General features: G+C 41.8%; 1 protein-coding gene across 2 annotated transcripts in view; it reads left to right on the forward strand.

The window, feature by feature from the left end:
- The first annotated feature begins 257 nt into the window (after nt 1-257).
- STUM (stum, mechanosensory transduction mediator homolog) overlaps nt 258-27,890 on the forward strand; it is a 43,739-nt gene continuing 16,106 nt past the window's right edge. For both annotated transcript variants that reach the window (XM_048937541.1, XM_048937540.1), the window contains exon 1: nt 258-528. In XM_048937541.1, the coding sequence (XP_048793498.1) occupies nt 342-528 (187 nt within the window). In that variant the 5' untranslated portion in view covers nt 258-341. The remainder of the gene's footprint in view (nt 529-27,890) is intronic.

The following is a 27,890-nucleotide window of genomic DNA, read 5'->3' on the forward strand; positions in this document are numbered from 1 at the left end:
AGCTCTCCATTCACTCCCCACAACAGCGGCACTTTCCCAACAAGAAACGAGCAGAGTTTAACTCGCTCCTTTCCCCACACCCGAAATCCCCAATGCTAAGAAGGCGAGGGGCGTTATTTCCCACCGCTCCGAAGCTCCCGACCCCCGGCGGTGCCCTCCCCGTTCCCGAGGGCAGAACCGCGCTCCGACCGGGCGGCGCGCACCCCCGGGTTTGAGCTGGCGGCGGCGGAAGCGCGCACGGGGGACGGGCGCTCCAGCCCCCGGGCGGGGCCAGGCGGCAACGGGAGCGAGCTCGGCGGCAGCCGGGAGCCCGTCAGGGCACCTCTAGCTCTGCTCCGGCCATGGATCCCCTGCCCAAAGACGGCGAGAGCGCGGCGGGCGGGGAGCCCAGCCGGGGCGCTGCCCCCTCCAGCGGGGTGGTGGTGCAGGTCCGGGAGAAGAAGGGCCCCCTGCGCGCAGCCATCCCCTACATGCCGTTCCCCGTGGCTGTCATCTGCCTCTTCCTCAACACCTTCGTGCCAGGGTTGGGTAAGGAGCTCCGCCGCCGCCGAGGGAGGGAGCGAGACCCTGAGGAAAGTTTCGCGACGGGAGCGGCGCTTCGCGCACCGCCCGACGGCCGCGCCTGGGGGCTGAGGAGGGGGAAGGTAGGAGGTGGGGTCCGCAGATCGCGGTGTGGCTCCCAGGGTCACGAAGGCAGGAGCTCGGAGCTGGAGTGCCGAGGAACCACGCGGATTCTGTTTTTCTTGCTGGCAAGTCCCGAGTGAGAGATGCAGATAACGCATCCTTAAGTTGCGGTTGTAATTCCTTTTATGTTTCTGTTTGACCCCTTCTAATTAAGAAATCCTTGCATTTACCTCACCTTGGGGCCAGCCGGAGCCTTGTAAGAGCGAGCCTTAGAAACACACCTGAAACAGCAGGTAGGGCAACGAGCCGTCTGGTAGCGAATAAAGTGCTCCTTTTTGGGAAAATCAAAGATCCCATCCTACCTTGACCCTCCTGTAGCTCCCGTACACTGATACAGGAGCTCACCCTGCAGTAAAAAAGCTCTTACCCCACTGGCACCTGCTTTATTTGTTCCAGGTGGCTTCATTCCTTAATGAATCTGAAAGTCCTTCTGATTAAAGTGTGACCCCCAACCTATGCAGCACGTGTAAGCTGTTGCTACTCCTGTGTGTATGCTGTTCACCTACAGGAGTGTTCCAGAGGAAAATGTTAGCTTACTAAAGTCCCTTTGAATTTTCCTATAGAAAGGAAGGCATTGGGATATAAGCTGTAATAGTATCAAAGCTGCAATGCTGCACGCTGAGGTGTGCTGTTGTCACAGCCTTTAGTGCAAGCACCTGCAGAACACAGAGCAATAAATCAAACTCTCCAGTCCAGTACTTTCATGATTTTTTGAGCTATTGTTATTTAGCAATTAATTCCTCACTGTCTTCAGAGGGAAGTTTTCAAAATCAGAGCTAAGTGAATGTAGCTTCCCACTGCATTGAAGGTGCTGTGTCTCCGTTGTAGGCATAGAAGAAAAAAGACCCCACAAAACTGTAGAGGAGATTTCTTGTATGCTTTTCCTACCACTTCTGACTAATCCTATACTTCACAGTGCTGCTTTTGACTTAGAAAATCCTGACCTTCCCTCTTCCTAGGAGGGCAATCCCCATAAACTGTCCCCACACCAGGATTACCTTGAGGTGTAGACATCTGCCCCAGCAATTCTCTTGCTGCTGCAGGACTGCTGGAGGCGGCGGGTGCTGTGCCTTCCCTGCCATGGAAAGGGTCCGTAAAGGATGGCAGAATGTAGCTGCCTTCTAAAGGCTAGGAGATAGGCTCCCAGCCCATGCTTGGGATGAATCTGGATTTTGTAGCCGTGCTGGATGCACTATCAGCAGGTGGCTGGACTCACCCTGAATGGTTTTATTTTGTTAGGTAGATAGTTTGGATTTTTAACAGTCTTAGATTTTCCATTTGGTGCACTGATGTCAGCAGTACTTTCTGGCTGTCCATACCACCATTCATCCCAATCACCACTGTGCAAAACAGTGGTAGCAAAACAAATGAACTACAAAACAAATCCTTTTCTATGGTATTCTCTCTGACTGGCTAAAGAACCTTGCTTTGGAGATGCATCCCCTACTCTGCACTGCAAAGCACAGCACATAGTCCAACATAAATGAACTGTTCTCTTAATGAAGCTGCTAATATCCTGTGCATTCTCATAGAAATTTTACTCAGCAATAATACACCCAAGTAGAATAGCTTTCTACTGTCTGTACCAAATCCTGTCATGTATCATACAGCCCACACATGAAGGGAAACAGGAGGAACACAAATCTGCTTGTAGGAATAGGATGAAAAGAGATCTTGTGATCTCTTCAGCCTTCTCTGTGAACTGAGCAACACTTGTAAAACAAATGATATTTAATATTTATGGTGATGTGAAGTATTCACATCTAGCATCTGAACTTGTTCCTAGCAAAGTAAATGGCAAAATTCCCATTGATTCCCGCAATACAGAGATGTAACACGTTAAAATAATGCTTTGCAGGTTTGCTATGTATTTTTCCTACTTACTGTGCCTGTATATTTGTGATAAGGGAAGTTCTCTGTTTTCCAGCCCCTGAGTTCAGTTCCCCTTCTGTTTTGCATGTAGTTGTCACTGATTTGTAGTCTCTGAAACACAAATGCAATAAAGGGTCAGAAGCCACTGGAATGGGCAAGAAAGTGGGCAATACTGGATAAACCAAGTGTTCCACTGCTTGGAGACCAGTGCATGTTCACTACTGCCCAGTGCCTTAAATCGGTAATACCCCAACGGAACTTGTGTGCTGATGCAAGCTACCAGATACACAGGTGGTCAGAAAGATCTTATGCTGTTTATGCTTTGCTTCAGTACTGTTTGGACAGGAGAAGTAACACTTTCTATTTGTTTACAGTCATTTTTTTCTTTTTTTTTCCTTTCTTTTGTTTTTCACTTTTTTTTTTTTCTTAACAGAAAAGCTGGGATGTTTTCAGGGTTTTATGTAGTAACCCAGAACTGCAAGTTCTGCATTGTGAACTGTGTTTTCATTACTCTTTGTATAAATGTTACAGAAGATTCAGGTGAAGTTTTTCATACCCAGGGGATACGTTAAACTTGTACTGCCAAAAATTCAATTTCAGACCAAGTACAGCCTGGAGAAGCCTGATTAACCCACCTGCTTGTGGTCTGTTTTGTGGAACAAACTATCAGTTGCACACTGCTTCCACCCACTGTGATAGACACAATTACTTGGTGATGTCCTGGAGCAGAATTTTCTGTAATCCAGTGTAGTCTTCCTCGTGTGAGTCTGGTAGAGCATGTCCCTACTTCAGGTTCATAAAAGGAGCAGCTGGTATGAAAGGGAGATGACGGAGCTGGTGTCCTCAGTAAGTGCTGTAGCAAAGACCTTGGTGCCATCGACTGCCAGTGTTCACTGCATCACATAGGTCACAGTGGCACAGGGGCCCTGGGGGTGTCTCTGAGGCCCTGGGGCTAAGTCACGTCCCAACAAGCTCTGGAGGAAGTCAGACAAAGACGCCGGCAGAAGTAAATGGCAGGGTATGGTCTGTTTTTCAATTCCTGCAGGATTGAGCAGCATGCACCTGCAGCCAGTACGTGCTGCAGATGGCAGATGAACGAAGGGGCTGGCCATGCCCTATAGCTGGCAGACTGTGTTCTCCTGGAGCTGCCGCGTGCCAGTCAGTGTGGGAGAAGATCTGGCTCTCTGTCATTCCCTGAGATGATACACAGGAATCTTGCCCTCCTTCCTACCCGTTTTTCCTTCTCTCGACATCACGTGTGTGGGAGGGGGGGGAAGCGAAGGGGGGAACTTGAGGGGAATGTGAGAAGTGAGTGAAATTAAGTATGAGGTATTCTCCAAGATGAATCCCTCGTGTCAGGAAGGGGGTGGACTTTTGGATCACAGCCTGAATTACACATGTATACTATTTTTATGCAGAGAGTAACTGAAATACATAGCATAAGATTATGTTAGCGCAGGCTAGAAGAGCAGCCACCTGTGAGGCATGAAATAGCCTGTGATGGAGATCATGTGAGACAGCCTCTCACAGGCAGCTAGAGAAAGAAGGGATGATTCCCAGCCTGCACGACCTTTTTCTTGGTGGTGTACATCTCTCCTGCTCCTGAGAGCATCACCTCCACATCATGAGCCTTGTGCTATCTGTTCATCTGCTTCAGTCATGAATTCAAGGGCTACTCTTTCTGCTGTGTAGAATCATAGAATCATAGAATCACTCAGGTTGGAAAAGACATTAAAGATCATTGAGTCCAACCATGACCTAACCATACTACCCTAACTAACAACCCTCCACTAAATCATGTCCCTGAGTCTTGGTTTATACAAGCCGAGCAGAAGGTTCTCATTAAAAGCTAGTGCTCTCTTCAGCAGAATGAGCTCTCTAAAGAGCGGAAGGGAAGGACAGGAAGCACCACTCAGGAAAGCTGCAGCAATGAGATCTGCTTAAAGTTATCAATATCCATTTTATTTTTTGTTGTTGAAATTGTAACTAGATGCCTCAAGCAAATACCCATTGTCTTCATGAATGAAACAAAGAATTTTAAGGAATAAACACATTTTCTTATCTAAGGTTAACACTGCCAAAAAGAAGTTGAGACTTTCAGTCATTTGTGTATTAAAACTCGAGCTTGCTATGGCATTTGTAATCCTAATAATTCTTTTTCTTTTCTGTGGATATGCAAATAAATGAATTGATTGATAAGACCCTATGTGGAAAACAGAGATTTTTCAGGTTTTTATATAAATTTGTGTTTATGAACTTTACTCCTGGGATTCTGCAGCCAGAAGCATCTTTCAGCCTTTGTTGCATAGGCCAGTAGTAGACTGCAGGAAGAAGCTATATTTTCATGACAGTGTAATTAAACAAAGCAAACCTTTTGCTAGTAGACTTCACTTATCAAGTTTGTGTATCCACTGAAAATGGTCCATATGCTGAAAAGATCAAGAAGCTCTTTGTGGTAGTTTCTTCACCTGCACGTGCAAGACAGGAGAGGAGACCTGTGATAGAATTTGTTCTTTCACAACTCACTGCTCCATGGTACAGCAGCAGTGGTACCAGCTGTACTCTAATTATTCGTCGTGGAGATATAACACTGGGCATAAGAACAACTGAATCTACAGATTTCTACTGTTGCAGGTTCTGTTCTGGCCAGCAGGGAGAAAGCTATTGATTTCCTCCTTTTTAACAGAGATATAAGTAAGAATTAGAAGTGTGTTATATAACTTACTTGGCTGATTGTACCAAACAGCTACTCAAAGATCTTGCCAGCACTCAGTAGTCTGGAATATTTTTGTTCCATGAAGTGTCTGGACCATCAAGAATGACAAACAAGTTTTTAAACTCAAACTAATTCATAGGTAATTTGTGATGAGAATAAATGACAAATTACGTCAAGTTCGTAGCTCCTCATCATCACAGAATCATCATAGAATGGCCTGAGTTGAAAAGGACCACAATGATCATGTATTTTCAACCCCCCTGCTATATGCAGGGTCACCAACCAGCAGACCAGGCTGCCCAGAGCCACATCCAGCCTGGCCTTGAATGCCTCCAGGGATGGGGCATCCACAGCCTCCTTGGGCAACCTGTTCCAGTGCATCACCACCTCTGTGTGAAAAGCTTCCTCCTCTTTGGAGACAACTCCAACCTATGTGTTAGATCAGCTAAAAACCAATAAGAGTTGTACCTTTAATGCTTCTGGCATGGCTCCTCAGTTTTAATCAGTATCCAGTGGTGTACCCTGCAGTATTTTATGAAAAAAGCTGCTTTCTGCTTTGCAGTTGAATTTTATTAGCCCAGACTTACTTGAATACTTTAAATATTCTTTTCTTCCTCCTTTTCCATTGTTTTAGATTGGACCCCTTCCTTGTGTTATTCTGCTGAGCCTATGTGATCACTAGTACATCTTCTCATCATCCTCCCATGCCCTTGCTTTACAAATGCAGCTATGAACATACACAGCACAAGCACAGCAACACTTTGTTCTTGACTACTGGCTCTGCCACAGTCCAAATATTTACTATTGTTTATGTTGTTTGGTCAGTTTTTACTCTTCATTCATTATGGTTGGTAAAAGTCTGCAGTTGAGCTCTACTTGTGTTTATTGTGTCTACTTTTTGGTTCATTTCACTGTCAAGCTGCATACTTACCCAGTGCTGCTGCTTTCTGAACTGTGGTCATTTCCAGACCAGCTCTTATGCTAATAAATTCCCACCCCCCACCTTTTGCTTTCATCAAAATAGAAGACAAAAGAAGTGGCCAATGACAATTTTGTTCACTGCTGTAGTTTCAGCAGCTCTGTAGATATATTAATCACTTAATGAATATGAGAGGAGATAGGGTTTGCTCAGCATCTTGTAATTTAATGCAGTTTGGACAGATGTACTTGAAGATTAAGAGTGAAGGTGGGGGCAGACAGCAAAGAAGAAATATTAAATGGCCAAGTGAACAAACGGAATTTTAAGGACTCTGGAAAGCTGTTCCAGACAAAGGGTGTGACATCGGAGAAAAATAGAGAATCAAGTCCAGAAGGAGAAAAGGACAGCCTGGGAGAGTGCATTAGCAGAGATTTGGTGGGAAGAAACTGGAACTTCCTGCAGCAAGAGAGAAAACAAATGAAAGGATTTGAACAGAATTACAAAATATTCCAAGTTGGAAGGGACCTGTAAGGATCATTAAGTCCAACTCCCCCTCCTCCTTTATGGAGGTCTCTTCTTCCAAGAGCTCCATACCCATCATAACACAGAGTAACAACCTCAAATTCTCCAGCCAGGATCACAAATGCAGGGCTCTGATGCAAGTCACAGACCTGAAGATCTCATGATCTCACTGAAGACGCAAAATAGGTGAGGAGATTTCTTTAACAAGTGAATTTTGGGTAGTCTGCATTACAGGATAGAGGTGAATTTTTCTAGTGCTCTGAATTTGTGAGCACCATAAAGATTTGCAAACTTTGCTGAAGAACTATTGCCCTTTCCTTTTTTTCCACCATTAAAAAACCACTGAGAGGTTGTATATAGGATAAAGGGAGAAAAGGAAACCGGAACTGAGGTTTCTCAGTCTCTTTCTTACCCATCAAATCACATACAGCACCTTAAACAAAAACTCCAATAGGTGGCAGCAGCTGGCATAAAGCAGAAGAATGAATTTTAGAATCCATCTGCAATTTTACATTTTGTAGAGACTTGAGATTGGATGGTAAAAGGATTCTAAAATAGTCCCTAAATTTGTAAAAGAGATTGGAGTTTGCAACACTTATGAAAGCTTTCAGAGATAACCTGGAAAGAAGAAATTGAAATGAAATTTCTTGATTTTCTACAAATTATAAAATCAGTCTGACCTAAAACAGTCTTTCTACATCTTCCTCACAAGGGGAGTGGAGGCACAGGCACTGATCCCTCCGGTGACAGTGACAGAACCCAAGGGAATGGCAAGAGTTGTGTCAGAAGTGGTTAGCCTGGGTGTTAGGAAAAGGCTTTTCACCAGAGTGTGGTGCTGTGTGGAACCAGGGATTGGGCTCAGTGATCACTATGGTCCCTTCCAACTTGGGATATTCTATGATTCTTTTGTATTTGTCTTGTCTTCAGTTCAGTGCAGTGTCTTATTTCAAACTCCTTAGAGCCCACCTGCTCTTCAAATGTTGGTCTATGAATTGGGCAGTTATGTAGTGATGCACATAGAGCAAAGCTGGTGTGGCAGTACTATTTCTCAGCAGATAGCTGGACCCAGCATCACACAGCATCACACAGAAATCTTAGCCATCCCGAACAGAAGTCAGACCCAGGGCATCACATGGACTCAGACTCATGAAAACGAAAAATCTGTATTGACCAACCTTCTCTAGAGACTCCAGCCACATCAAACCCACGTTTCCCTGGTTTTGTAGAAGTTTGGGAACTTTTTCATTAAGTGAAGGATTCGATCCCACTTCCTTCTTTTTTTCCCCTCCTATCTCCAGGGTTTTTGAGTATTTGTGTTAACTAGGAACCACAAGATGAAAATATTGTGAGAACTTGAAAATCCCTGGAGAAAATTTGACCTTACTGTTGGTTTCTGTTGTAAAGTTATAAGCTTCCTAGGTTTCATAGTGTACAGAATCAAGGAAATTAAGTAGGTTGAAATTGAAATTTTGACTTGAAGTACTAATTTTCACATTCTCAATCTTTTTGCTCAGAGGTTTTCACAGTACTTCCTCCAGCAACATAATCATCTTTATTTAAGTGCAAAGCTCAGTTTTTCCATCCTAAAAGAATTAGAAACCAAACTCTTAGTTTACCTCAAACTACTTGACAGTCCCCCAAAAGGCCTAACAGTGTAATCATGACTATCACAATATTTGGTGTTTCCTTGGAACCCTGTCCCCTAAGGCTCTTGGTTAGATGAGAAATTAGTCTTTAAAGAAGAGAAAAAATGTAACTAGCTTTCATGGTTTTGGAGCAGGATTCAGGGATATGATGCTTTCTCAAGAAAAAGAGAGAGAGAAAGGGCAGAAAAAAGAATAAGTTACATGTTTTTCAATCTCAGTATTGAAAAATCTGATTCACGACTTTAAACACTGGAGGACAGCAATGTTATACTGAGATTTTAAATTAAAGAAGTGGATATATTGCCAACTAATTCATGACTCAAGTAGACTAGACAAAACCACAGACATTTATGCATTCAAGTCTGTGATCAAGAAATATCCAAAGTAATAAATATGAGATGTTTGAGGAAAGCTAATTGGTAGTCTGCTACCTTAAATTAAAAATTCCTGTTATAAGCATACCTAAAGAATATGCCCAGAATTGATAATGGTCTAATCTTGCTAGAGGGCAGAGTGAACATGGTCAATAGAAGGACTCTGGGAACACAATTAGTGAACAGGGTTATGTTCACTGCAGAGATGTAACCTGTACTGCATTTCTAACTTCACTAATATTTATACAAGGCTATACAAGGTGTAGGGGACTAAGTCTGCCATCTTTGGGAAGATGAATTTGAACATACTGCAGCATATCAGCAGCTTGTCATTTATGTAGGCTGTTTTTTCAGCACGATACAAGCATTGATGAATATCCACACAACGCTTACAAATTCTGTCAGCTTGAGTCTGTGGATAATTGCTTTGTAAAAGTCACAACAGGCTAGTTTCTACAGAATGAAAAGCCTAAATTGTGAAATTCATCTTGAGAACTGGAAAAAAAAATCAGTCAAATGAGTGACTTTAAAAAGTAAGTAGGTAAGTGTTATAAGCCACTGAAGAACTGAGTTTTTTTAATGGAAATTAATAAACCGTGCTATGTGTAACCATGTGCCATGGTTACAAGCTTAGTTGAAAAATTGACTCATTTTACAAAGTATGAATCATAAAATATGAAAATTATCTACTTCAGATATAATAAGCCTGATGATCATGTTAGTATAACACTGTCCAGATGAAAGTGACCTTTGCTCTTTTAGTTTAAAATATGTATTTATAGGTATGCATATATCAATTACGTATACCAACATCATGAAGTGAAATCTTTGTTTGAAATGATTTTGTCCTCATGTAGGTAGAAAAGCATTTATTGCATGTTTTTTTTTTAAGTGCATTCACAAAATAATGGATCTTAGATTTCATAAATGTGTTTTGTTAATTCTCTATTTTTAAAACACTTGCAAGACCTCTTCTGTTGCCATGACAATTTAATTTCCATAAACATGATTTTTTATGTGTGAATATTCAGCATTGTATGTGATATGCTGTGCTGGGGAAAGGAGATGACAACTTGGCACCACAGAAATTGCTGTGTTAAATGGCCTGTAAAGTTGTAGAAACAGAGAATGGTTTGGATTGGAAGAGGCCTTTAAGATCATCTAGATCATTACCCAACTGCTGTGGGCAGGGACACCCCCTAGCAGATGAGGGTGCTGCTTCTAAACCCAGTTACACCAATCTGCTTAGCAAGTAAACCCTTGAAACAACAGGCAGGTTGGTTTTGATACAATTAAACAATTTATTTCTTGCAGAGTTTCTGAACTGGACTGTTAAATTATATCTCTCCTTCGCATGTGACTCCATGAAGCGACCAAACTTTCATCTTATTTACACTGTTCTACTGCACACATTAATCTGTTTTTTTTGCCTTGAGTGCTAATCCCCTTACATTATATCTGTGGTAGAAGGCTAGTGTTCTTTTACATCCCCTCTGCAAAGACCTAGATAGCAGCTCAAGTGTAAGGCAGAGCTTGAGGCAAGCCATGAGTGTGCATAGAAAGAAGAGGAGGAACTCTGTGTGTACACATCAACCATTGTGTCAACAACACATCTGAATACAAATAACTCTTAAAATCAAAATTGTGCCAAGAGGCAAATCCACGTCTCCATCAAAATTGAAGATTGATTGGAGCAACCTAGTTTGAAAGGTAGATTCAAGGCAACACAGTTAGAGGTGGGACATATCTCCTTGTGATGTATGCAGCTGATAGAAGAATGTGGTGGAGCCAGAAATGGAATTTAGATCAAATATCAGTTCCCAGGAACCACTGTTGCTTGGCAGCTACAGAGTGAGTCCTACTGATGCCACAATGAATAAATGCACTACTATTATTGACATTAGGAAGAAAAGATTTTTCTTCTTTGTGGTGGTAGATAGATTCTGATAGCTCTAACTTGACTGAAAATCTGGCCTGTGTGCACGTGTGTTCCACTCTCATATCACTATACATTTTTTCACTGCTTATTTAATCAGTGTGTGCCAAGACAGAGCTCAGAGAAATTACAAAGAGGACAGCTCTGAGGGCTCCAGGTCACGCTGTTCAGTGCAACAATCACCTAAACAAAACAAGTACAAAATGTTCCCATTTCAAAACAAATCTACTTGTCAAAACCCTGATTCCATATTGTGCGGAGCAATACAGAACTGAGGCTCAAGAAACACTTTACCTCACATCTGTTCACCATTTTTACTTTTCTGTAACATTTAGGAGACAAGCCCATGGTGTCATGGTGCCTTAAAAGTACCAAGAGAACTAGGCTCAAAGGTAAGAGCTAACATGAGTTCACCTATTGAGGTTGCTGCTGTGAATAAGTATTATTTTGAAGAGAATTTGTGGGACTGAGCTCTCATGTTCTTAAAAACAGATAATATTCGTCCTAGTTTGCAGTAATAAGTGAAAAAGCCATTGAGAATTGTATGTCCCAAAATAGCCAATAAACAAAGCTAAAAATCTGAGGCTGTTGCATCACAGGACATATTCTGATTTCTCCCTTACTAGTGTGGTTTTAAATATTCCTCACTCTTTAAGATATGCTAGTAAATGTTCTTTAGAATACTTTGTAAAAGGAGTAATACCTGACATGAGACCTTATTCCAGTGTGATTTTGAGAAGGCTGCTATGAATGGGAATGAGAAGTACCAAGTCAGCAGCTGAGCAAGCTTTCAGTGCATTATTACTTCAGTAATGCTGTAAAATGCAGACTACACTAAAGGCCTCTTATGTCACAGAAATACGAAGGAAGACATGTCATACTTAGTCTGTTTATGGTCTGAATGGAGAAAATAACTTCCTGAATGAAGATGATGTTAGAGCAGGCAAGAAATCTACATGACTTCTTGCAGTTCTGTGCCTCAGATGACACAGCCATACTTTGTTTTCCTTAATCTCTTCGCAGAAAACTGTTTTACGTAAGCTACCTCTAATCACTCTTGGACTTCCTCAAGAAACAAGATGTTTGTGCCACACATTAGTGAAAATGCAATTAATAGGAAGGACAGACAAGGCAGTCTGTAGTTCTTAGGTGCTGGTCACTCCCTCACATGGTCCTGTGATCTGCTTTATGCTTTTGAAATGCACATCTTGTACATGAAAAGAACATCAGCATGTTTTAGTTACTATGTGGCAAAACAACAACAACAACCCACCACAAAACAAAAACCAACAGCTCAGGTAAGTTAGTTCGCCTTGTAGCACTGATGCGCTCTAGAGCTGCCATTTCAAAGAATGCTAATTTGTACTGTGCATTGTAGTATAGTGCTAACAGATATTTGCAGTAGCTCAGCTCCATTGTATCTCCTCTTGTTTACATCACAGTGTAGAATGAGCTCTTACTGTAGCCTTAAAATGTACAATTGTAAAATAGGTTTGTTACCTATACAGTTACTGTAGGTCACTGTGGCACTGCACAGACAATGGGAAAAGAACAGGTCTTATCCTACTGGATTGTAACAGAGATGTAACCCCAAGAGTCAGATGACAGAAGTCTTGATAGAAACATACAATACAGTGTAATGAAAAGAAAAATACTTCCTTGAGTTGTATGCTTAAAGGCAAAGCCTTAAATACACAGTTGGCACTTGTTTCTTAGCAACAGTGCTCGTCTGAGCCATGCAAACATTGTCAGGTTGTAAAAAGATACCCTCTAAGAGAAAGGTAATATGAAAGGAGCTAACATCAAACTTAAGGGATGCCTTCCTGTCATTGCAAAAAAGACAACCACATGTTATCAGCATTGCAAAGCCTTCAGACAATGATTAAGATCATTTTGAGAAACTGTAATGATCAGAAAAGAACTTGTCCTTTTTTTCTCCACATGGAAGAATCACAAAAATAACACTTGAATATATTTTCATTAGTATTACAGGAGTACCATAAAAATATAGTTAAGTCTTCTCTTCCTTCTGCGTCCATAACAGCATGCCTGTACTCTACACTGAATGCAGAGGAGTCCTGCCAAACTCACTCCTTGCCCTGCTCTATCTAGTGCTAGATTTTCAGAGAGTGAGCAAAGTTGAGTGCAGTAACTTGCCTGTAGCAGCAGCTCCTCCTAAGGGAGTTGATTAGCTAGCTAATATACCAAATCAAGAGATAATGTATATTAGTATTATTTATTCAAAATAACTTACTGGTGTTCTTTTCACTGGACATGTTAGATGGGATTTGTCTACCTGTACTCTGAGTTGGTTGCTGATACGATCTGTGAGAAGGAATTAGGCATTATCAGCATGTGACTCATTACTGCTCTGAAGCAGGTTAAGTGAATCACACTTTCTGGGGTCCTCTGTCATTTTTTTATTTTTGACTAAAAGGGAGCCTAAAATTACTGGCTGAGAGAGACACATCCCTTGCAGATAACTGAAGTTAAATGAAAGCTACCCATTAGGTGGTTTGCAAAGCAAGACATTTGCTTTAATCATTTCAAAACACATCATACATTTCCCACATATCTTCCTAGATCTCTTCTTGTCATTAAAGAGATCAAATAATTCTGATCTCTGAGCTGCTTCTTAATGCACGAACAGCTATCATGTCTCAATACATTAGTATATTTCTGAAACTTAGACCTTCTCTCTTTCTCATGATTCTTCTTATTCCAATTACTGCCCTTTCCTGTAACTCTTCTAGCTCTTTCTGAATATGCTTAGTGGGTGTTGCTGGCAAGGTTTCAGTAGTGAGGAGCCTCTGTGAGAGGTCAGAGAGACCTGCACAAAGAGCCAGAGCTGGAGCAGGTAATCCCTGCAAGGACTGCAGCCTTGTGGACTGCAGCCACATGGAATAACTAACACTGGCCAGGGGAAAAGTACATGGAGGAAAAAGTGACAGAGAAACTGCTGTGAACTTACAACACTCTCCTCCCATTCCTCATTCAGCCATTTCTCCAAACTGCTTGCTGCAGTCAGGAAGGAGAAAGATCAGGGAATGGAGAAGTGAAATTGTAGTTGGGGTGAAAAAGGGGGGAAGGATGTTTTGATGTCTTTGTTTCTCTTTATCCAGACCTGCTTTAATTGGCAATAAATTAATTTTCCTGGAGTCAAGTCTGTTTTGCGTATGACAGTAATTGGTAAGTGATCTCCTTGTCCTTATCTTGACCCACAAGCTTTTTTCTTATTTTCTCCTCCTGTCCTGTGGAGGAAGATGAATGAAAGCCAACAAGCCACAGTATGTCCCTGATTTCTGTAATGCTACTATAGCCTCTTCCATAGCATCTTTTCTTTAGTACAGCCTACTGCCATATTAACTTTGTTGACTATAGAACGCCTGGAGCAAGTGTTCTCAATGCACTCACTGCTCATGGTAATACTTACATCCCTTCCTTGAAGCATGTGCTGAACATTCGGAGTTCTTTCCTCCATGCACTGATCCTGGTACAGAAGGTAGGAGAGAGAGGTCTGCATGTTCTTTATGCATAGCACTGAGAACTATTGTATTTAATAGTAGGACTGTCAAATGAGTATCTGTAACTGCTGACTGCTTCTCCTCCTCTTGCCTCAGCTCACTTCACCCCAGCCAACCAAGACAATGCCTGACAGTGATCTCTGGCTACAGTGACTGATGGAGGTTTCCCATCTCACTTTTCTTCTGACTTCTGGAGTGTTGAACCACTCCATCAGAAGCTTGATTGAGGCAGTGAGATTAATAGAGACAGCAGAAGAAAACATTTCCTAGAAAGAAAACTATGGTTAAACTAAGCTACATTTAAGCTTACATAAGCTTTTGTAAGACTTTGCACTTGATTTGCTGTGGCACAGGTGCATTTCCCTCTGCTGACTCTGATACAAGCTTGCAACCCATACTAAAAAGTGTCTGGCAGCTGGTTTACCTTAGACCATTTTTTTCTTTCTTGTGTAGTTGCAGCATATAAGCATTTGATAATACACCATTAGACCTGTTCTGTTCTCCTCAGTATAAAAACAAACAACAAACCAACCACCCAACAAAACAAAACAGTGCCGCTTAAAAAGAAACACTATGACAACACGGGAAAGACATTTTCCAGACAAACATGACTACCTTGAACACTCTGCAATACTGCCATTTTCTGGTACAACTTTCTTTTCAGAAATTAACAGATTCATAATCCTAGTCTGTGTTTTACTTTCACTGTTGCAAAGAGCCTTGGAGGGCAGTGAGACTGAACTAAGAGATTCAGAATTTGATCAAGTACTTGATAATCCTTTCACTATGGCTTTAGACATGACCCAGCCATGGTTTGGGCTGAAATTCCTTGATTTCAGTGGGGATTAGCTGCCTAAAATTCTTCAAAAGTCCACACTTTAGCTCCTCTGCCTCCTTTCTTTCATTCCTCAGAAGGAGGAATATGATAGCATACATAATTACACTGCCTCGTGCTAGGTTATCATTGATAGTGACAAAATGCTATGATAAAAAGGATCTAGAGGAAGTGCTGCTGTTGCTTAGTATGTATCTTAGGAGAGAAGTGACAGTATGTTCAAAACAGAATAAGTAGAAAAAAATACATGTGGTTATTTGCATATGCTAAAAAATATTGAAGGATAAGTTCTTTAGTGTTGGAAATCTGAGCAGGATAAGAACTATATTCATATTCTCTTCTTGCCAAGCAGTTTGGCTAAGCTGTTAATCTTCACTAACTGAAAAATAGAAAGCACTTTTCTAGTAGACCTGTGTTGCCTTAATCCTAGATCTGGAAATATATGGTTCATGTGCACAGTACCAGCTCTGCTGCTCTTGTATCAACTTGCCATTCAGCCTACAATGAGCAGATTGACCTTCCCAAAATCACTAGGCAGATTCTGTTCTGTACAGGTAGCCAATGTTTCAGCACATATTCTTCTGATATACCATCTTCCTTATGTTAGAACTTGTGGGTACAGTACAGATCCCTGTACTGTAGAAGTCTTCGTTGACCTTACTTCCATGTGTACTTTGATCAATATTCATTCAATTAGTAGTGATGGGAGTTGGTCACATTATCTAACTGTTACATCCTCTTTCCATTCTCAACCTACCCCAAACTTAGTCTCACTTTCTTTCAGATGGCTAAAAAGGGCTCGTTCCACATAACCTATTGCTCTTAGTGTATGTATGCATTAGCTTGAAACATCCTGCTGCCAGCCATACCATCTCTTGGATAAGGAATGGGAGGTTGAGTGGACTTTGCACATAGAACCGTGCCACAGACCCTACGTTATGTCATTTCCCAAATACTCCATCAGCAAATAAAACACAATTCTGATGGCAGTTCACATTTGCCTGGTTTCTTCTAATTGCAAAGTTACTGAGGAGCTCAAGCAACGGTATTTATTGCACTTCTGCCGAAAGAGACAGGTTTTGGTGCTCTTCCTGGAAAGAGCAGAGTGACCTGAGCATCTTTTGCAATAGCTGACACAGCAAGTTGCAAAGGCAAATACAAAGATTTCTAAAAAGTCCTGGGTCTCCAGTTTCTTGTAGGGAAACACAATAGGAACAGCATGGGAGCTCATGGTGTATTTATTGATCCTTTATGAATCATGCATATCAGCTAGTGTGCTCTGCCTACTTCCCAGGCCCACCCATAGTTCTGATTTTGCTCATCTCCCAGCCTCAAGCACACAATGCTTTTATTGTATGCAGAAATTCATTTTCAATATGACAAGTAGACTTTGGGTGAGAACTCAGGTGATCTGCATTACTTCAGGAACCTCTTATTAACGTAAGAAATTGATCCACATTTCCTGTCCCTAAGCTTTCTCCTCCACTGTCATTGGTACAATATGCTACTGCCTTCCCCTGTAAGGAGCTGCCATAGGATAACATTCCATTTGTAGAGCACAGCATAATAATTACGGACTTGAGATCCCGTAATAGGGCCTTCTGCTTAGATTATCACACTCTCATAATCACCCCAGAGTTTGAGAGAGTTGGGCAGTTCACTGTGGGTAGCTGTGATGGCCTCAAGCATTGATGGTCCTGTTCAAAGACCAAGGATGTTTCCTCTCTAAGGAAAGTTTAGTAAGATGCTGTTGCTTTGTGATATGGTCCCAGTACATTGAAATCTCTAGATTTCATGTGAAACAGACATTTTTGTCTAGAAAATAGTCATTGTAAGATCTTAGGTGATTTTTTCATAATGACATCTGGTTGAACAAATGTTCCTTTGAATAACAACAGCAGGTTTCTGCTATCAAATTGTCCTGCGTAGCATAGTTAGCTAAAAATACTTGCTTATTTTTCCATTGCAGGCACAATAGAAGATGGCAGAATAGCTCTAATGTCAGACTGTTGCTTTTGTACAATACTGTACTAGAAGTCTTTTTTTGTAAAAAACAAAATTAAATGCTATGTTTTTATCTCAAAACTGAAGAAAAGTTATTTACTTTAGCTAGAAACACGGAGTTATTTAATGCTTAAGTGCAGGAAGCTATAATGAGAGTAGAAATACACTTAAGGAACCCATGGGGATTAGCATAAAAGAGTAAAGAATTTTAGGTAGAAAAAGAATAGTGAGATATAACAATATCAGCGGTTCACTCTTTCAGAAAGCACATAGTACCTCATGCTTTAAGGTGAAGGAAAGATCTGGGGGGCGTTTGGGAACTGTTGCCTTTCCACTCCTGTATTGCCTTTCTACTGTGCTAATCTTTCTGACTGTAGCAGGGGGGAAAGGGAGAAGCGTGGACTCCCTTCTGTGTTCACCAGCAGTGGCTTTTCAGCTACCATTCACTGATTTTGGGCAGGAGAATGTACATCCTTCTGAGGGTTTGGTGGTTAGAAATGCAGTTATCTACATGCAGAAGAAAAGAAATCTGGCCTACCTGTCAGTCTTAAATAAATTACACAACAATGAACAGATTTAGCTTTTGTAAATTCCTAAGACAGATGGGGACGTATTAACCGCAGAAATAAATCTTTACAAAAGATTACCTCATGTCAAACAGAAAGCAAAACAGATCCCTGGTTCAGGGTAGGGGTTCTATGTTGCAGGATATATGCATGATAATAGCAACATATGTTAATCAACTCTGAAATTAAGTGTTGGAATGCATTTGATACGGTATGTGACTGGAGACTAAGCCACAGTGACTGAAGCAAACATAAGGAAAGAAAAAGATTGAACTTGTTGATGTGTGAGATAAAAGAGTAGCATTTGGGGTGGCCTAAATGCAGAGGAAAAGGAGAGGGAGGAGTTAAGTACAAAATTCTTTTCCTTTCCTCTTCTCTTGCAAGCCTGACTGATGGAAAGTTTGTTGGTTGTGTCACTGGTGAAACACATTCACCATGCAGAGAAAAGGAGTTGGACTTAGTCATCTTTCAGCTCAGACAAGGGAATGCACAAATAGAGATAACAGAAAGAAAGGGAAAGAAGTATCCTACAAAGGTATAGGAGTTTAAGTCACTGTCATAGAGACAGAGATAGCACTTAAAAGGCTTGTGTGTGGATGAAGCTTAGGGAATGCTTGGCTTGGAGGGAGAAGAAAACAAGGGGAAAAGAATGGCAGAAGCTCAATCTGTGTCTCTGCGAGGCAGGGAAAGAAAGATAATGACTTGATAGGAGAGAAATAAAGACAGATGACAAGATGTTGAAGAGCAAAGAGCTCTTAATGGAGATCCAGAGCAGCCAAGAGCCAGCAACAGTGGAACTGGGGTCCTGACAATCATTGGGATTCACTGCAGATCTTGATGGCCGTGGCTTCAGCAAAAGGGACAGAAGCCTCCAATTATTATCAGCTCCTAGAAGCCTCAGGGTTACTGGAGCTGGAAAACTGCTCTCACAGCTGTACAACCTCTGGGTTGCCCTGCAGAGATGTTCCAGAACATCACAAAGTCAAAAGGTTTGGAAAGGAGATGGATTTGATGTTTTGTTCATGTATGGTGTTGCATGAGTACGCGACCGAATTCCTAATTTTGCTCGAATTGCATGGATTCATGTTTGTGGTAGTCCTTTTCAAGGCCACATATGGATTTGATTCATTGGCTTCACAGAGAACAGCAGACAATGGCTTCCACAGCCTGTTACCATTAACTAAAGGAACAACATTTCTGGTGTTTGCACTTCTGAGTTGCTGCCAAGGTCAGGTGAGACTCAATGAGCCAAATTAATCCCCAGTGTAACTCTGTGGCAAAGGGTTTAGATCAGAGATTAATCTGGGCCCAAAGTTGATTTTTATTTTTTATTTTTTATTTTTTATTTTTTATTTTTTATTTTTTATTTTTTTGCAGTAGGAGTACAACAACAGAGGAATGAATGCAGGCTAGATGGATGGTTCCTCAGCTGAACCTGCCCCTTCAAGAATTTTTCCCTTTCTACTCAGAGATTCTTTCTTTTCTTTAGAACAAGTAGAATATTTTGAGGTTCACACATTGCCTACCACAATAAGGTACTGGCCCTGGCTAACATAGAAGCAGCAAATAGGAATTCCCTTTCTCTGCAGGCCTTAAAGTGACCCAGTGGAATGGCATAGAGCTGTGTCAGGGAAGGGTTAGGAAAAGATTCTTCAACAGACGGCAGTGGGCATGGCCCCAGTGCTGGAGTTCAAGGAGCATCTGGACAACATGCTCAGATGTAGGGTTTCAATTTTGGGCTTGATGCTGTGCAGAGTAGCAAGCTGGACTCCATGGACTCCACAAGCTTTGTGGGTCCCTTGTAACCAAGGATTTTTTTATGAATCCACAATTCTTGTAAAAGCAGCCTCTATTTTAGAATCCACTGTAGAAAAAATGGGTAAGATCTGTAGCTATCCACAATTTGTTAAACTGGAGAATGTAAGAGCAGAAAAGCATCATCTTTGTTTAGTTTGTGAAGTCTGATCGGTCCCAGTCTGATGGTTTTTCAATAAGAAAGGACATTTTAAAGTCTGAATCTCATCTCAGGTTCATCCTTTACCTTTACTTAAGTGCTTCTAACAGTCTTACACAGGAGAGCTGAATCATTTTACTGCTGTGTCTAGCCTTATTGTAAGCTATTCAACATGAGAATTAGGAAAAGAGAATAAAAGTCAGATAAAGCTATGACAGTTTCCAGTTTCTCTTCATATAACACCTCAGCATATCCCATTCCATGCAAGACTTCTCTAATCTCTGAACAATGATATCTTTGATTTATTGTATGAGCCAGTACTTTTCCTATTTCACTCAGGATAATTACTTGCTACATTGAGGTACTTGAAACTCAAACCTTTGCTATATTTTGAAAAAGTGTATGCATTTTTATATAACAAATACCTGTAGCCAGACGGTTAATATCAGAAGTTACTTTTTAAGGGGGAAATAAGTCTGTCCTATAACTTGAATCAGAGTAAATCAGTTGCCAATTCCTGAAGTTGGGAATATAAGAATTCCTAGAGAAGATGTTACCCAGGAGGTATATTCAGGTGAATTGTTTTGTTTGAGGGACATCCTTAGAAAAGTCACCATGCAAAATCCTGCAAGTTGCATACCCACGCCATGCTAGAGGCGTCTTGGCTGGCAGAGAGACATGGGCTGTTTGCAGAGAATCCAGCTCATGAACAGGACCTGATGCTTATCTGCTTTTCTGGCCTGCTCAGCTAAGCAATGTTCTTCCCATTAGCTTTGCTTTCAGATGGAAGAGTAGCAAGATACTGAAGGAATTATTTTATCCAAATCAATATTCCTTTTAAATATTTCTATTAAAGCAATAGCACACTTTGATATAAGGTGCTATTCAACTTAGCACAAAGGAACCTCCATTCAGAAGCTGTTAGATATGAGCACACATGCACCCAGAGGGCAACATTGAAGAGCTGGAGTTGTGTTCTTAACATCCACCTGTTTTGGCATAATTAGTAACTTATGCTTTCTACTTGGGAGTACCAATTGCTATGGGAATAATTGCATCTGATGTTTAAGAATGAGAATAGAGCCTCAAGAGTAAATTGAAAGTCATTACGTATCTTACGTTCAAGAGCTGTTAGTTTTGCGGTGGCAAGAGGATATGACTCTGGAGAAAGAAATGGTTCCCCTACAGAAGTCAAGATAGTTTGAGATGGCTGCTAAGAAAATAGAGTTTTGCTCTGGTTCCTAAGTTTGAGAACTGAAATGGGGAGGAGAGAGACAACAGAAATTAAGCAGAGTCTCCTTTATCACATATCATCTTCCTTATTAAAAGTAAAGAAGCCTCAAAAAGTTCAAGAATTCTTCTTAAGAGACAATTGAAAGTAGTAAAATTAACATCTAATTATGCTACTAATTAATAAATAGGGATTTAAAAGGAATAAAACCACAGGTTCAGAACTAGTTGGCAAGTGGTAGTAAATTTGAGCAGGACTGAGTAAAAAAGCTAGGATTGAATTCTGGTCTCACAAATAATATCTCAGACTCCAGGGAGCAAGGCCACACATTTAGGCTATAGAGTGCAACTCCACCATGTTGTCTTTAAGTCCCCACTTGAGACACTTCAGCTCACAAAATGTATGCACTGAGTTTTCTGTATAAAAGTGTCTGTCTCCTGTCATCACTGCAGGCATCCAAACACCTGTGTCATGTTTGTGTTCTACATTCTTCTGCTGCTTAAAAGATGGCTTCTACTTTGCCGTGATTTTGGAGGCTAGTGCAATTTATTACACCTCCATTTCAGCTATCTTATTCTGTAGCAAAACCTCTAATTGTTCTGTTTCCCCATCTAACATTCCAACAAGATTAATTCTGTCTCATGTCTTAGTAGTCCCTAATTAACATGATTTGTCTTCACAGTTAAGGACTCCAGGGTATTGCAGCAAGGCAAGACTCACTGCTCAGTACATCTCGGCAGTAGTTAATGTGTTCTTCCACAAGCAGAGCAATTGCTGTTAGGTAGCTTCAAGGAGCTCAATTAGGTTCAAGGCAGTTATCAGAAAAGCAGAGGGGGAGGCAACAAGAGTGCAGACTGGCTTTGAACTGTGATGCTTGATTCAGTACAGACAGACAAGACAGATAGACCTGCTCTTAGCAGGAGAACAGCAACAATCTAAATTGGAGCACCCTGAGATGGGCATTACTGGCACTTAAACTGTGTGAAGGCAGAGGTAGTAAAACAAGTGTCTGGTCTGTCTTCCTGCAGTAAAAGAATGCCAGTTTGAACCCTTATGCTAGGAGTTGAGATTTCAGTGTCACAGACGCCGGACTCCTGCTCTGTGTCTGACAAGACAGAGCTTTCCCTGGTATAGACAACGAGGAATGAACTTCAGCTCATTGGTGAGAGCCGTTCTCAGAGTTCTTGTGAAATCACTGCATTTTCCTTGTTATTGTTCACTGTTAGACAGCTTTTATTTTTATTTTCAGGATTCTTTGGGAACTGAAGGTAGGAGAAAAGCAAAAAGCTTTCCTTACTCTCAGAAAAGCAAAAAGCTTTCAGGGCCGCTCTGAAATGAGGAGGGGCCATCTCCAGAGTGTGGGCTTTTGAAGGTCCAGGCTGGTAACTTCTGGATGAAAAGACATATCCAAGGTATTTTGATATGAATAGCAATAAACTGAATGGCTCAAGATTTGTTTGGTTTTTGGCTGTACATCAAGAAAACTGAAAACTGATTTTAGGAGGTGCTTGAGAATTGTGAATTAAGATCATAATCTTTAAAATTAGAGGTTTCAGTGAAAGGTTGTTTCCATCTCCTTGGTTCTTCTGACACTTGGACCCTGAGCTCCTGCAGTGGTGGTTGCAGAGCAACCTGGAATGGGGGAGACACGACCAAGCACAAACTGATGTTCCTGCATGGCTGGAGGGGGGGGAGAAAAGGGAGTGCAAAGTAGAATAAACAACCAGCTTAACAGTGAATGGCATGAATACAAGAAATTCTACATGGCAGCAGAAAAAAAAAAAAACAACCAAACAAACAAACAAAAAAACCCTGAGAATAGCTGTTTCCACAGAATAGAGCTGCTCACTGAAGTTATTGAACAGCATGACTGCATCCACTTAAGGCAGAAGAGCTTACAGCAAAGAGCCCTGTGCCATAAAAGTTGGTGATGCCTTTTGTTCTCTTGTATGTTTATTGTTGTAATTGGAAGCCAACTGCATTATTCCTTTCAATACTGGTATACTTAATAAGGATGCAAATTGAAGAAAATCCTCTCCTAATTCCATTAGCAAAATTAAAAAAGCAAGCATCATGCAGAAGCAAGGCTGCTCTGTCTCTGTCCTTTTCATATAAGCTCCCTTCACTGGCAGAGGAATAGCTGACACGACCTCACCGTCTGTAACGTGCAGACAGCCTGTTGCCTCCAAATGCATACCTCAAAATGCAGAGCACTACTGGAGATTTGCATTAGCTTTCACCAAAGCTGCCTACCTGTGAATAAGAAACAGGCCAAGGTCTTATATATGAGGATCAACCTGCCATTGCTAGATTGCTGGCTGTACCTACATTACAAATTGCTTATATCCAGCAGAGCATCTCTTTGCACCACCACAACCAGCAGCACAGGTGTACACAACAGCTGTGGTGCTACTTGGGCAGCCAGGGGTTCTCAAGTGCCCCATAGAGGAGCCAGCACATGGTAGGAAATGAACTGTTTGCAATGCTAACACCTTGCTTCAGGAAGAAGATAGGAATGAGTGACAGATTTATGTTTCTGGAGTTGATCTGAGCATCAGTTAAGAGTGATGAAGAATTTCTCTTTGCAGTTCATTGTCTTAGAAGTATGGCAAAGGATTGTTCTTCTGATGGGAAGATGGTGGAGGAGAGCTTAAGTAATTATTTTTTTTGTGAATGTGGCTGGTAGGTATTGCTTATATGTTTCTAATTTTGTACATGTATGTTTCTGCACAGTATTCTGGGTGTTGACCTGCTAGAGAGGAGCTCTACAGAGGAAGCCTGGGTGTCCTGGTGAACAGCAGGGCAGCCATGAGCCAGCAGTGTGTGCCAGTGGCCAAGAAGGCCAGAGGGATGCATTACCAAGAGTGTGGCCAACAGGATGAGGGAGGTGATCCTCTCTTTTTACTCTGCCCTGGTGAGGCCACATCTGGAGTGCTGCGTCCAGTTCTGGGCTCCTCAGTTCAAGAAAGACAGGATATTCTAGAGAGAATCCAGCAGAGAGCCATAGAGGTGATAAGTGTCCGGAGCATCTCCAGAATGAGGAAAGGCTGAGAGGGGATCTCATCAATGCTTATGAACATCTAATAGGAAGAAGTCAAATAGCTGGAGCCAGGCTCTTTTCAGTGGCGTGCAGCAATAGAACAAGGGGCAACAGGCACAAACTGCAACACAGGAAGTTCCATATGAACACCACTGTGAGAGTGGTGTTCGCTCACACAATGTGAGAATGATAGAGCACTGGAGCAGGTCACCAAGAGAGATGGGGGAGTCTCCTTCTTTGGAGACATTCAATACCCACCTCAACACTTTCCTGTTCAGCCTGCTCTAGGAAGCCTGTTGTAGCAGGGAAGTAGACTAGATGATCTCCAGAAGTCCCTTCCAACCACTATGATTCTGTGATTACAATTCCTCACCTCCCCTTTCCTTTTGGGAATCAAATTCTCTCCAGTCTTTTTAACCATTATGACGTGCTATTCAAAACAGCAGTGGCAGTTCCAAGACCACTTTATTGTATCAAAGTGAGGAAGTCAGTTTGAGATCTGGGCTGTTACAGGTTGCACACACAGCTCAACAGCAGAGTTCTGGCAGGAGCCTGAGGCGTGCTGTGCTGCTGAGAGTTACGCAGCAGAGCCCAGCAGCGCAGCTCAGTAGAAATTTCAGTTTCAAGTACCCCAAGCACAGGCTTAATTTAAAGCATTAAGCTAACGGAACTAAACAATATGAGAATACAGGAGTTTGAAAAGTCTTACTGATTAAGACAGCTGTTTTTAAGTGTTGAGAATGTAGCAGAGCTGCAGAATTAAAGAAAACAAACAGGAAAGCCGCTCATGAAAATTGTTTGCAGCCTGTTTTTGAAAGTTTCTGTTAGCTCTACTGGAAAGGCAGAGTTTTATTTTTTTGCAAAAGATTAAAAATGAGAAAAAACTCATTTTTGATACAAAAGCAGAGCTATCTTGCACGTGGGCTGTCTGCTGTAGATGCTACATAAATACTGTCAAGTCTGCTCAGACCACATGACACAAACCTTCTAATAAAACAGGCACAAAGCACAAGCTGGTATTGCAACATGATGAAGCAGTTGTAATCAGTCATGAACATACAACTTTTTGGGGGTGTGCCTGGCATTTTTTCATATAGTTAGGGATACCAGAAAGCAAACTCCACCAAGATCACCTTGTGCAGACGGAGCCATAACAAACCCTGTGGAGACAAGAACTACAAACACCAGTTTTCACTTGTCAAGTTACTGTATACTTCTGTCTGCAGTGAGTCCAGAAGGACTGTGCAGAGACAGAATTCACTTCAAGTGTCCTTCCTAGGAGGAAGGAGGAAAAAAAAAAAAAAACATGCTGACAGAAGCTCAGCAATACATTTTTAATAGCAGGCCACAGAGGAAAATTCATGAGCTGCTCTCCATGGCAACATCTAGGCTCTGTCACGTTTGCCTGCCTCCACTCTTTCCTCTTCTCCCTCTCCTACTCCACCACTCCTGGTTTCCTTGCCTGGGCTCTGCATGCAGTGCTGCCCATGTAGGCTGGTATTTGCAATGAGCCACTTTGCCACCAGGTGTCTTGAGGCCATTCATTTCCTCCGTGACAGCTCATGGCCACAGCATTACTTATTCATAGTTCATTATACTTGGCCTGTGAATTTTGGATTGGGATTTTCAGTTCTAAAAGCTGATGACTAGGACCAAACCTGTTACTATTTTAAGCAGTCCATGGGTTCCACTCTTCTCCCCTCTCGAACTGGGAAAGCCACCCATCTGTTCTAGCCCCTTTTCACTGCATGTAGGCTTGCTTTCAAAGTACTGGCTAAAATACCTTTACTTATAGAAGAAAAGGGGATAATTGCATTGAGCACTGCATTAATTCCAAGGCTGAAATGAATTGCAAGGGGAAGAACTTACTCAATCCCACAGACAAACACTCAGTTTACATGTCATATTGCAGGCAACCCCCACATTTCATTCACGGTGCAGCCTCACTTCTAGGTTTGCCACCTCTACTTTCTTTAGACAGCAAAAGAAGCCCATCCACACCCACTAATGGGGGAAGAATTGCCGCATATGTGGTGATCTCTGTGCCCTGGGCTGAGCACTAACCACAGACCATAGTGGCTACAGGAATGCTTCAGTGCTCCCAGGTCACTTAGTGCTGAGAAGGCCATGGGTGCATTAGTTTGAGCAGCCTTTTCTATACAGACAGCTGCAGGTTTTAATAGCTTCCTTTCCCTCATCATGATCCAGAGGGTTACAGATGAGGATTTTAATTGGTGCCACCAATGATGAGAGGCCTCCCCAACTGAAACGATTCCTTACAAACTGGAGTTTAAAATGAGTTCAGACCACTCAGTACCCCCAGATATCTCAAACAGTAGATAATACAGTCACTGCAACACCAAACTGCAAAACTTATTATTCATTTTGTGCTATTTTTCTGGCATATCCAAGAAAGAAGCAGCATATCTCTTTCAGCAAATCCCCGACATCTGCCTCATACACCTGCCAATATTGTTTAATGACAGCTAATAATCATTTTACTTAAAAAATTCAAAGGCACATTAGACATGTCCCCACACAGAGCACTCCCCTGGCACAATACAGATATCTCTCCTCCTCCACAAAAGACACACTCATTAATTACATCTCCCACCATCGATCCTGCAGCCTTCATTGTTCCCACAGATACCTCAGGTGCCATTCCTCTCCCTATTCTCCCTCCCTGTACTTGTGCTTACTAGCAGCTGCACGCATCCTGAAGCCTTGCTCCAGACCCTCAGTCAAAACATGGGTTGTTTGTTCCCTTTGGGAAGCCAGAAAAAGAGCTACTTACCACCCTGTTTCCTCACAGTAATACAACAGATGATCTTATATGGCTCCCAAACTTAAGGGAAAGGGAAAATGTATTTCTTCAACCCCTCCCTAGATCCAACCTTCATACTTCTGTGGGGTAGGGAGCTTGACTAGCAGCAGCTGTGTGTGCTACCCTCATTTATCTTTCTCTTCTTGGTGGTATCTATAGCTGCTTCAGAATGGAAGCCCACTTCTCTCTCATATCTCTGCAGCAGCCCAGCTGTGTGCACTTACAGACTACTAGTTCCAGGCAAGCTGTTTGGCTCGTCCAAGTGCTTGCAATGAGCTTTGATGCCCTTTAGCTAAGTTTACAGACTTACTATGTGGCACGTGATGTTCCTTCTCCATGACCTCCCCCTCTGTCCCCGCAGGGGTTGTATTAATGCATGATTCACTTACTACTCAGCATAAGACCCAGAAAACCAGCAATTCACGGGTCTTCTGTCTTCCCCTGCTGGTGCAGATATTCACAGGGTATGTTGTCCTCATTGTGAATTTTCTCCTGATACAGAAAAATAAATAAATAAAAATCTCTAAATGTGCTAGGTGTCTCTGTTCAGCCCTGGCCCTAACTCCAGCCTACCCACAACCTCAGTTTCTGAGTTATCCTGTTGTTTCCCACCCATGGAACTAAGCAAACCACGTCTGCTAGTGCAGTCAGCTCCTACTCAAAGCTAAATAGAGAAAGCACATGGTTTAGAGTAATGCCAGATTGCACTGGGTTTGGGCTATTTTCTGTTGGGTAGATATGAGAAATGCTTCATATCACTTACTTATCTCATGTAGAGACTTTTAGTTTTCATTTACTTGCAGCCTTAGCAGTTTGTGTTCACTTGTTACATTCACAGCCTGAGATCTTTTTGGATAACTTGCTTAACTGGCCAACATAATCCCAGTTACAGATTTCTTACTAAGTTTTTAGGTTACTGGCTGTGGGTATACCTCAGCTGGGATAGGAAGGTGAAGGCAGGATGCCCTAACTAGTGTGGTTACACAGCATCAGCAGATGCAGCTTCTCTTCCTCCTCTTCAAGAATGTGCTTCCAGTTGGAAACTCTACCATATTTGGAAGTATGGAGCCAAGAGAGTTTCTGGAAGGGAAATATGTTTAAGACTTTCTTCTGCCTCATGTTTTGAAGTGAAGCTGAGGCTAGGGAAGGTGCATTTTCTCCAGCTTTGGTGCAACATAGATAAAATGCTTTTCCTCAGAATGAAACTATGTTGATTAGAAGAAGGCTGCTTCCTTTTTATATC

This window comes from Lagopus muta, chromosome 2 (assembly GCF_023343835.1).
Source record: "Lagopus muta isolate bLagMut1 chromosome 2, bLagMut1 primary, whole genome shotgun sequence".
NCBI classification, from domain to species: Eukaryota; Metazoa; Chordata; class Aves; order Galliformes; family Phasianidae; genus Lagopus; species Lagopus muta.